At 41.8% G+C, this 12,197-nt stretch overlaps 1 protein-coding gene across 2 annotated transcripts in view; it reads right to left on the reverse strand.

The window, feature by feature from the left end:
- Nucleotides 1-9,734: 9,734 nt before the first annotated feature.
- SLC36A4 (solute carrier family 36 member 4) overlaps nucleotides 9,735-12,197 on the reverse strand; it is a 61,560-nt gene continuing 59,097 nt past the window's right edge. For both annotated transcript variants that reach the window (XM_061343787.1, XM_061343788.1), the window contains one exon: nucleotides 9,735-11,691. In XM_061343787.1, the coding sequence (XP_061199771.1) occupies nucleotides 11,384-11,691 (308 nt within the window). In that variant the 3' untranslated portion in view covers nucleotides 9,735-11,383. The remainder of the gene's footprint in view (nucleotides 11,692-12,197) is intronic.

Below are 12,197 nucleotides of genomic sequence, written 5' to 3' on the forward strand. Positions count from 1 at the left end.
TGAATATTGTTGCCTTTCCACTTTCACAGCTGCTTCTTATTTCAGTCTCTACCCAAATTGAGAAGGAAACCAACACTTTTTGCCTAGGCTTACAAAACTTATATGTTTTATTAATAAACATACATTTCTGCTCCAACAGCTGAATTATCCAGTAATGAGCAAAAGGAGAGGTCTTAGTCCCTTACTTGTATAAGCTATATAACTTTACATGGGTTTTTGCAAATGCAGTTAAACTCTGCAAAGTATGAAGTGAAACCAGCAAAGCAGAAGTGTGTTTTCTGTGTGTTAACACAGGATGTTGGAAAACACATTCTGCAGGTTTTTCCTTACATTGCCTGTTCATCAGCCTGTCATTATCCCGAAGTGCATTGTGCCTTGTAGATATTTATTTGTGTCTATGGGTATTACAGGTCCAGTGAAAACTGATTTAATAGAAAAGTTAGAAAAAAAATGCTCAGGTTTGTGAGCTGTAGGTAGTGCAGTTGTTACAGAAAAGTTTGAATGCATTTAACTTTATCAGTCTCCAGTTAAAGAGATCATTTAAAACGCAGATGCTAACAGCAGTGTTCGGTGAGGTGGCAGGAGATCAACAAGAGGGGTAAAGAAGGGTCAGCTCAAAAGAGAAATGTGTGCCCAATGCACAATTCAACCAGCCTTAATCGGGATCTGCTGACAGAGAGGCACTGGGATGGGTAAAAGTTTCCAAACTTCCATCTTCTGGATATTTACAACTAAACTAGACAAAGCAGGGGTACATATATTTCCAAGCAACAGTTAACTGCTGAGCTAGATGTCTTATGTATCTTCTTCTTTGTGTGCAGCTCTGGTGTCCTCAACATAAAAAAGACATGGATCTGTTGAAACAAGTCCAGAGGAGGGCCACGAGAATGATCAGGGGACTGGAGCACCTCCTGTATGAAGACAGGCTGAGAAAGTTGAGACTGTTCAGCCTGGAGAAGAGAAGGCTGTGTGGAGACTTCATAGCAGCCTTCCAGTATCTGAAGGGGGCATATAGGGATGCTGGGGAGGGACTCTTCATTAGGGACTGTAGTGATAGGACAAGGGATAATGGGTTCAAACTTAAACAGGGGAAGTTTAGATTGGATATAAGGAAGAAATTCTTTCCTGTTAGGGTGCTGAGGCACTGGAATGGGTTGCCCAGGGAGGTTGTGAATGCTCCATCCCTGGCAGTGTTCAAGGCCAGGTTGGACGAGGCCTTGGGTAATATGGTTTAGAGCAAGGTGTCCCTGCCCATGGCAGGGGGGTTGGAACTTGATGATCTTAAGGTCCTTTCCAACCCTAACTATTCTATGATTCTATGATTCTGTTTCTGCTTTCAAACTACATTCAGATACACAACAATAAGATCATCAAACTAGCCCTGAGCATGGAGTTTCCACCCTAAACCTGAGCAATCCCACCAGCTGCTACTGCAGGAACAGGGAGAATGTTTTGTACATCCATGAGAAAGAAAGAGAAAAGGACAGACCAAGATCTGCAGGTGCTTGTCCAACGTATGCCAAGGGATGTGCTTGGAGCCCCTTGTGCTGCACTGCACCACTTCTGCAGCACAAGTTGAAACATCCCTAAATATTTCGACCTATAGTTAAGCCAGGAGCTCCTCACATGGCTGCAGAAGGCAGTGCTTACTCATAAACTAAGCATGTGAAGAGTGAAACTACACTTGCAGATGAAATCATCAAAGGAGCATAGAGGCTTTAGATGCACATTATCCTTTGCTAGTTATGAATCCTCCAGAGAGCTAATGGCAGCATGACTGTATCCCTAATGGGGTTCAGGAAAAATGGAGAGGAGTCTTACCAAAAGTTTCTATGTTCTAACTTTCTGTTAAAAAGGAAGACACAAATAAATAGGAGGTAGCTATTTTGTAAAACACAGCAGTAACATTTCTTCATTACATCAATGAAGCAAACAGTAAATTACATTGTCTGCCAAAGTCTGATGGAGGCAATTGAACATGAGATGAAAATACTGTTTTACACAGGAGGATGTATTGTATGGGGAAGGCAAAAAGCAATAAATATCTGTATCTTGCAGCAAACATTGCCTGAAGGGAGCCACCCATACCCACATTTATGTATACAGAGCATTGAACATCTGCCATAATTATCTGATGGATGCTCCCTTCCCAAGTACAAATGTGTGAATATAAACCAAGGTTCTGAAAAGTAACTACCAGACCTGGGGAATCTCACTTGCATGCCTGACTTGAGATATTGCAATTCAGACAGTTCTGGGTAACTGCCCCTCTAGTTCTGTTCTTTTGATAGGAATATATTGGATTCCTGATCTTGAAGTGCCTTCCTTTGGTAGCAAACAAGAAGGGATAGAAGGAAAAAAAGAAACCAGAAAGAAAGGTACCAGTTATTCTCAGTGCTTAATGGTGCAGGAAATCCTTGCTGAAGCTGATACAAATCTTACTTATTTCCTCAAATAACACTGGAATTATGTTTTAGAGGTGTTCCAGGGAAATTCACAGTGAATTAAAGCTGTTTGTAAGAGAACACTGAAGACCTTAGAGGAGGGAAATGGATTTATAGAATCACAGAATAGTTAGGGTTGGAAAGGACCTTAAGATCATCAAGTTCCAAACCCCCTGTCATGGGCAGGGACACCTCGCTCTAAACCATGCCACCCAAGGCCTCGTCCAACCTAGCCTTGAACACTGCCAGGGATGAAGCATTCACAACCTCCCCTGGGTAACCTATTCCAGTGCCTCACTACCCTAACAGGAAAGAATTTCCTCCTTATATCCAATCTAAACTTCCCCTGTTTAAGTTTTAACCCATTTAGGGTTTATTTATTTGATTGATATATATATATATATATATTTAGGGTTTATTTATTTGCTATATTTGCCTATCAAGCCCAGCACCTTGTGTTCAGTGCTAGTAAGAGCTTTACCCTTTCCTGTTTGATTTCAGAATACCATGATGGCTTTAGATCTTTCAATCTTTTGATTCCTATTTTCTTAATTGAACATTACTACTTCTCTTGCCTCTCCTCCAAACTTTAACATAGCACAGAGGAGGAGAGGTAAACTGTACAGTCTCAACCAAAATATCTATTTCTCTTACAAAGACAGAGATGTGACAGTGAAGTGTGAAATAGAGCAGCGAACAACCACTGTGAAACCAGAAGCTACACAGTTAGAAGGAAGAGTCCATGCAAGCCAGTCTTGTTTCCTGCCACTGGGTAGTTCACCTCACTGCAGGACAAACTGCACATTTCATGTCTCAGCCCCAGAAGAAATACACTGCGCTTGAATTAATAAATCTTATTGGCATTGTAATGCCTGTAAGGGATCATTTCTCTTTAAGCTGAATGACTGTGGTTGGAAAATCACGATGCCAGCCTGGCCTCCAGCAGTCCCAGGATTTACTGCCCTGTTCTGTATCAAAAATCAGGAGTGTGGTAATTCAGGACACATAAAAAGGATCATCCTGCTGTACTTTAACTAAGAAACGTAGCACTTTGAATATAATGAAGGAAAAAGCTCCATACTATGAATAAAACATCTCCAGTGGAGAGGCCCAGGACCATTATTAAAATGCCCAACAAGCTCCTTACAAACTGCAGCATTGCCTCCAAAACATGAAAATGCCAACATTTACAGGACAAAACCATAGAAGCTGTAAACAGGAACGGGCACTGCATGTGATAGTGCAAGGCGAGGCATGTTATGGAAGCAAAATGAATGCATTTTTAAAGAGGAAAGGTCATCAGCTGAGCTGGTGGAAACTGATGGGAACAGAAGGTGTGGGCTGAACAGAGAGGGGGGTAGTCTCAGGCGGAACAAGAGCTTGACTGTCTGATGCAGATTTTAGTGAATGAAGACAGATCCAGTAGTAGTCTGAGGCTGGAAAAAAATAGGTGGGGAAGGTGGGGAGTCCAGAAACAGCCTGTAAAGGTCTTAGGGAAGAGCTGGGGCCACTGCTTGTTGCTGTGGGATTTTCTCAACAGCAGATCAGTGCGATCTCCATGGGAGGATGTCCTGATGCAGCTGGACTGCATCCAGAAAGGCTTTCCAGCTTCCAGCCTGGATCTTCATCTCAGCTTCCGCAGCTGCATTTCACCTGAGACATGGCTCACGCTGTTCCTGTTCTCCTCCAACCTCTGCAGCCCAAACGGTGGCGTTTCCACAAGAGAGCCACGGCCCACTCTGGACAAGTTTTTGACTTCGGTGACTGGAGAATCAGACCCCAGGGCACCTTCTTTCATGAAGTCCTCTAATGAAGAGCTTCAGGCCGTCTAAGTCAAACTTTCCATTAGCATCTCAGGTTATTTCAGGGCATGCCAGGAGATGCGATTTTCTGCCCAGTGCCTTGAGTGACTTTGTAAGACTTGGCAGGACATTTAGTGCCTGTGCTGTAGGCAAAAAATAGCTTAAATTGTGAGTGCGGCAGCAGATAAGTAGATGTTACTGTGTTGGGGGATGAATGTCCAAAACTGAATCATAGAATAGTTAGGGTTGGAAAGGACCTTAAGATCATCAAGTTCCAACCCCCCTGCCATGGGCAGGGACACCTTGCTCTAAACCATATTACCCAAGGCCTTGTCCAACCTGGCCTTGAACACTGCCAGGGATGGAGCATTCACAACCTCCCTGGACAACCTATTCCAGTGCCTCACTACCTTAACAGGAAACAATTTCCTCCTTATATCCAATCTAAACTTCCCCTGTTTAAGTTTGAACCCATTACCCCTTGTCCTATCACTGCAGTCCCTAATGAAGAGTCCATCCCAGCATCCCTATATGCCCCATTCAGATACTGGAAGGCTGCTATGAGGTCTCCACACTGTTCTCCAGGCTGAACAGCCCCAACTTTCTCAGCCTATCTTCATATGGGAGGTTCTCCAATCCGTGACCATCCTTGTGGCCTCCTCTGGACTTGTTCCAACAGATCCATGTCCTTTTTATGTTGAGGACACCAGAACTGCACACAATACTCAAAGTGAGGTCTCACGAGAGCAGAGTAAAGGGGCAGGATCACCTCCTTCGACCCGCTGGTCACACTCCTTTTGATGCAGCCCAGAATACAGTTGGCTTTCTGGGCTGCAAGCGCACACTGAAGCCGGCTCATGTTCATTTTCTCATCGACCAACACCCCCAAGTCCTTCTCCACAGGGCTGCTCTGAATCTCTTCTCTGCCCAGCCTGTAACTGTGTCTGGGATTGCTCCGACCCAGGTGTAGGACCTTGCACTTGGCATGGTTAAACTTCATGAGGTTGGCATCAGCCCACCTCACAAGCGTGTCAAGGTCCCTCTGGATGGCATTCCTTCCCTCCAGCGCATCAACCGAACCACACAGCTTGGTGTCATCGGCAAACTTGCTGAGGGCGCACTCAATCCCACTGTCCATGTCAGCGACGAAGATGTTAAACAAGACAGCTCCCAACACTGATCCCTGAGCTTTTGAACTCTCAATTAGAAGGCTGCTACTTGCTTGCTGCAACTGGTATGGGCTGGTTATAGATTCTGACAAGAGCTGGGCCAAACAAAAGTGGCAAATCCTGAATCCTCCAATTAATAAAGAAACCTGAGACAAAGCCATCAGTCATGAGGCAGATGCGTTGAGCAGGGACATCTATTAGACCAGTTTGCTTAAAGCTCTGTCCAACCTGGCCTTGGACACTGCCAGGGATTTCATTAACCACGATGAAGCATGATATATAGAGCACTGGGCTTTGGTTTCTCAAGGCTGGCAGTTGAAAGCAACCAAAAAAATGTTCTGTTCTGCAAAGCAATTGTATTGGGTATGAAAATGGTCCAAAAAATGAAAAAACTCTGAACTTTCCAATGGCATTTTTATCTCAACATTTAGAGGAATAGATACATCACAGATACAGTTGAGTTCTGGGGTGTTTACAATACCATTTAGGAAAGCTGCTGAAAACTAAGATGCAGAATCAATTCTCCCTATGTGTGCCTGAGCAGATACAGATGGGAGCCCTTCCAAAATAAAACTTTGTTTCTGAGTGCGTATGTTAGAACAGAACCAAAAAGACTTCACTTGCTTCAGTAGTTTTGAGTTCACTCTCAAAGTCAAATCAATCCATCAGGCTCGGAGTCAAAGACTGTCCAGCATAAATTATCCACAGAAGCCATGAAAAGCACTTCACAAAATTCCACATCCACAAATTTAAAGAACTATTGAGCTGTTTAAAAAACACTAAAGGAGCCGTTGTCTAAAGAAAAGATGTGCTGGGCACCTGCGACTGCAAAGTCAGAGAAAGGCCAAACCTGAGCAATCCAACCCACAGTGCAAATTGCCAGTAAGCACACATATGTATGTGTACACACACGTGCACTACACAGAAACAAATGCACACAGCCAGCCACAAAGATCAACACACACTGGAATCCCAGTGCTCTCACATACAGCACCAATGGGCTGGTCCATTTCTCCTCTCTGGCTGATCAGGATGAAAGGCTGTTAGTAGAAAAAATACAAATATACACATATATGCAAAAATACACACATGTACAGATATAGAGAGACACGTTATCAACCTCTCCAGCTTCTGGTGTTAGACATTCAGTCTCCTGCTGCTGACACTGAAGAAAACAGTTATAAATGGAGTTCAGTCAGAAGACAGGAGAGACTGCACTGGTCAGGAATGGGACACGGACAGAGAGACACCTCTACTGACCATCTCCAGCTCACATGTGATTATCTGGCCCCTTTTATGTCTACATTAATACAATCATAGAACTCCATTTTTTCCAAAACACTTTGATCCTTTCACTCCCCACCTTAGGCTCCTGCCCTAAATGCCTAAGTGCAACCCCAAAATACACTTCCCACTTGCCCCACAGAGGCCCTCAGCCTGTGGCTCCCTTTGGACATTTAGACATTAACTCACTTTATAAAGCACCTCCAAAAAGATGCAGAAGCCTGACTTTACCTGAAAAACCTTGGGGAGGAGGTGGGATTTTTCAGGAGTGCTTATGTGACACTGAAATGAGATTCATTATCGATGAAAAGACAGCTCTTGATCTCGTCTGACCACCTCAAGGCACTCACTTGCCATTCCTTGGATAACTTCAAAGGTAAATTCTGCATTAAGAGAGCTATTTCTTCTAGTGATGTAGTAGCGGTGACAGGCAGGATAACAGTGAGTTAGCAGGGTAATATTACTGTAATCTTTATTGATACAGAAGATTTAAGTTACAGAACATTAGGCAAACCCCCCTCTTACTTGCCCAATATTTGAGTATGAACAGTTACAGACAAGAAAATGATCCAGTTACTTACAGCACAGCTAATGATTAAATTACATTAAAACTGTTAACAATATTACATTGCAAAATATGAGTGCATGTACAGTATATAAATATAATAGCTTTCTGTTCCTTGTCAGGAACATAAGCCAATCACATACATCTTTCAGTTTAATTTAGCTTGTGCTAAAGTACATTTCCATCTTAAATATATATTCATGTAAACTGTATCTATTAAATCTCTCAGCTTCACTCCCTGCGTCTTAACTTGCAATTTATATTACAGTACTTTAAAAGCTGAATGAACTCTCTTATTATTCAGAAGAGGTTTCTGTCAGAATTTCCTCTTTTAAATCTTTGGCAATGTTTCACAGGAACTCTCTTATTATTCAGACTTAGTAGGTTTTTATTACATGACATTTTAATCTCATCCAAAGCAAGATAATCTGATTCCTGACTCTTTCTATTTGAAAGAGCAGGCCATGCAAATGCACTGTATGAGTGTTAAAGTAACAGAAGCCCTACACTGTAGGAGAAAATTGACACTGTGCAAAACATATTAATAAACAAAGATTCAAAAGATACAACATTGCTAGACATGACAACACTGACCCGCTGCATAGACACACTACTTCATACCTGCTCAGTCAACGGCAACGCACCGGTTTGAAGATCTGCTCCTTAACAGGCTGCACCCTGGTCAGACGCAGCAGTAAGATGTGTAAGGGTTTGTATTTGAGCCAGGTTATCCATAGCTTGATGGCAAAGATTAGATTCCTCAAACCTAGCAAGCTTCTCAAAAAGTTGCCTGACTTACAGAATGATATGCTCCATTCACCTGGGTATCAAGGCTGCCTATTCAGGTTGTAGATACCCAGTTCAGCAAAGCTTCATTAACAGTACCATGTCACTTGCACTGTCACTAACTCCAAGTGGTCAAGTCCTTCTGCACCCTGGCTGAAGCACCTTCTCAGAGCTGCTCAGTAGGACACAATCGATGCAGAACAGACGGTATGAATGGACATGACAGTCCTTTACTCTCCAAACACACATGGGTGGAAAGATGCAAAAGTACCAAGAAAAATGACCTGCATTTTAATCTTACCAGACCTACTAAAAATGTTCCATGTAGAAGTATTTAAATGTCAATTAAAACATGCTGCACAGAAATACATTCTATGATCAGCATGCAAGGTACAGTTTAGGTAAACAACAGATTCATTACGAAACAGATGGAAACACTTAGATTCAATGTCTTTTAAAACAGTTTAAAGACTAAAAAAACTTTAAGATGAAAAGCTGAAGTTACCTTTTGCTTCTGTTAAGTACCTGTGTTTGCTCCTCTGTGGCACTTTCATATGAAAGGTTTATTCTGCAGTATCATATCTGCAGAGACTCATCCCTTTAAAGTGCCTGCCAAGTATTTAACTTTACCCATGCTACAATGAAAATAACAGCATTATTGTATCTATTTACTTGAACAAACAAAGGCAGTTTGAACTACATGTTAAAACAAATCTTTGTCAGAAATGCCCTCATCAAGATGGAGATGAAAGTGCTGAAATACAGTCACCACATGGTAGATAACTGGGGAAACATTCTGAAGGGAAAATATATAGATGCATAAAGCATTATATTACTGTAGCACTGTAATATGGTTCAGTATTTCTGAGAAATATACTGAAAGCAAGCAAAATGTAACACATATTTCTATCTTAATTTGTATAAATACAGTAGAGAGATTTTAGCAAACCATATTTCTTAGGGGGAGAATGTTACCATTAAAAATATTCCTTAGAAAAAGAAATTTCTTCATAGCAGGAATGATAAATACAGTTCTGTTATCCTACAAAATATAGTGTTTTTAGAAAACAAAACCAGAAAATATAGCTTTATCATTTGGAGTTGAAGTCGTCTATGAAGTATAAGCCCAAAAGCCAAATATGGACCCTGAAAGGTCAGGATTCCAGTTGGGAACTTGGTGTTGCAGCCTTGGCGAACAAATCTCATTTCGACTCAATTACTGGCTCATCAACTTGTTCTGTTTTTCCTTCCAAAATAGACAAAGGAAGCACAAATCAGTAACGGGCATGTTAGTTGGGGCTGTTCAGCCTGGAGAAGAGAAGGCTGCGTGGAGACCTCATAGCAGCCTTCCAGTATCTGAAGGGGGCCTATAGGGATGCTGGGGATGGACTTTTCATTAGGGACTGTAGTGGTAGGACAAGAGGTAATGGGTTAAAACTTAAACAGGGGAAGTTTAAATTGGATATAAGGAGGAAATTCTTTCCTGTTAGGATGGTGAGGCACTGGAATAGGTTGTCCAGGGAAGTTGTGAATGCTTCATCCCTGGCAGTGTTCAAGGCCAGGTTGGTTGAGGCCTTGGGTAATATGGTTTAGAGAGAGGTGTCCCTGCCCATGGCAGGGGGGTTGGAGCTTGATGATCTTGAGGTCCTTTCCAACCCTAACTATTCTATGATTCTATGATTCTATTTAAGGCAGAATATAAGAATGCAAAAATAATGACTGTATGTTCCAATAGAAATATAGATAGGCAGTCTATAGAAAGTCAGTCTACAGACTTCTAGTAACAGATAAAATAATCCAAACAGTATTTCATGCATTTCTATAGCTGAAATCAAGGCTCAAGAAATGGTGTAAAAAATGGTCAGGACAGCAGTTACCTAATGTACAAAAATAAACTGCTTATCATGCAATGTTTTTGCATTATGAAAGTAATATTGCTCTGAGAAACAACATCCTGCAACTTTTCATTCAAAATTCAAAGGGATATATAATTGCTTTCTAAAAAATACTGTATTTTCACATGTATACCCTAGGTCTCATGAACTGTACCTCTCCACAGAGCACCAGTAGTTGAAAGCAAGTCCTGAGTCATTTCTTCAGACAACCTGCAGGCAGGTGGCATTATTGAAGTAAGGGCTTCAAAACAGACATCCCTGGTGACCCCCCAGCTCACAGTGCTGTGGAATCATAAGCTCTTTCACAAATAACTCATACCTTTTATGTAAGAGAGTATGGCAAAAGCTCCATTCTAGAAAGTTTTGTCTCGTATTTCCCTTCCTCATACAGAAATTAACATTGTGAATCTTTAAGCTGCTCTGGACAGTCAGACCTCTGTGGCTCTACTGAGCATCACAGTTGCCATTTCCCTGGAGCAGGTGTCTGGCATGCTGAACATCTCATGGTACAGAAACATACAGTAACAGATCACATAAGGTGGCAAGAACACTCCTAACTAGCTAACTTTTAGCCTAATAAAAGGCCCATCCTTTACCTCTAAACCTTACCCTACAGTCTTGTCCATTCTTCAGCTTGGACATTAAGATGGTCAGCATGAAAGAAATGCCTTTATGCTTACTGTCATGTAAGCCACCAGTAGCAGCAGCCTGCTACGCTAGCCACAGACAGCTTGAGCCTTCCAGTTACTTGAAACCCCTCCGTTGGAGCCAATGTAAAAAGACTGAACAAGCGTCACAGTCATTCTGAACAGTACTCTGATTCCAGACATAGTGACTCCCAGGAACCAGAGCCAGGCAACTGCAACTACCCAAGAACTTCTCCACAGCACACATTCAAGTCCCCAGAAAGGCAATGAAAAACACAGCTGCTCTATTTTGCAACTGCAGTGCCCCTGGTTCACTGGGGTGCGATTCACCCCATCAGAGGCAGCAAGAGAAGGTCCATGCATTACCAAGCTCCCACTCCAACCCTTACAACAGAGCTGGAGTGAAAACAGTTATGCCTAGACTTGCTACCTGGATACGATGAATGGGCTGACTTCCATCTTTTCTGACAAAGAAGGAATCCTGACTTCTTTATTAAAAGAATATTCTTGCAAATAACCTAAAATCATGTTTCCTTCCTATTTTCATGTATATACTTTAAATCCTGACATTAATTCAGTTTTTCACTACATGAGCAGAGGCTGGGAGCAAAGGAGTTAATTCCGGTAGCAGATGGGAAGGAATGAAGGAAACAACAAGCAACAGAATAAGAAAAGGCTGCATGCTATTTTTCAAAATTTCATTTAAAATCCATTGGAATTTGTCCCATCCATAGGTCTGCCATCCATCTAGGATTTCTTGTTAAAAGAATCAAGTTCACAGTGCCTGGTTATTACTGTAAACCAGCCGCCATGTTTGTAACATTGACATCTGCAGCGATGCTCTCTGTTGCATTCGCTAGAACTCTGGATGCAGGATAAATGATTTCTTCAACTGTCACATACGTCCCTGTTAAAAATCCAACAACTCCAATGACAGCTATAAAAATGTCTTTGAATACTGTCCACAAATTTAAGTTTTCCTTGTAGAAAGTGAGGATTTCAACCAGAGGTGGCAGAATCAGTGCCAGAGTGCTGCTGCTGACGGCTCCAACAAAAGAAATCACCAGGTCTAGGCGAGGGATCAAAACAGCTACAGCACCTGAAACACAAGAATAACAATGGTTGCATCAGATTCAACATCCTCATGAAAAACAAAACGATGACAAACGCATCTTCTAGTGGTTCAGGCTGCCTAAAAAGTTTTATCATTCACTATTTTTCCAGCTACAAGTGGTGTGCCCTATATACTTGTCTTGACTCTAGCTTATTAACACTTCATGATTGTACAGATACATGATAGGCATCTTGTATCTGGGCAGAGAAAGAGGTGTCCTTCAGGTAACCTTAGGAACACCCAACACTCAAAAATAGGTAAGATAAGTCTTCTATCCCATTGTTACGATGGAACCTACTCAATACCAGTTTTTTCCACTGCATGAATATGACATTTAAAGACTGGAAATGCCAAACGTTTATGCATTAACTAGGACAAAGCTGAATAAAATGAGAAAGGAATTATGCCAAAGTTAATAAAAGTCACAAAGTACCCACACCTCTGTAACTTTTGCAGCCACAATTCCATTCAAGCCATAAATTCAGGCCCTG

Source organism: Neopsephotus bourkii, unplaced genomic scaffold (assembly GCF_033783945.1).
Source record: "Neopsephotus bourkii isolate Nb327-2 ecotype Australia unplaced genomic scaffold, CSIRO-AGI_Nbou_v1 NB_1825, whole genome shotgun sequence".
NCBI lineage: Eukaryota > Metazoa > Chordata > Aves > Psittaciformes > Psittacidae > Neopsephotus > Neopsephotus bourkii.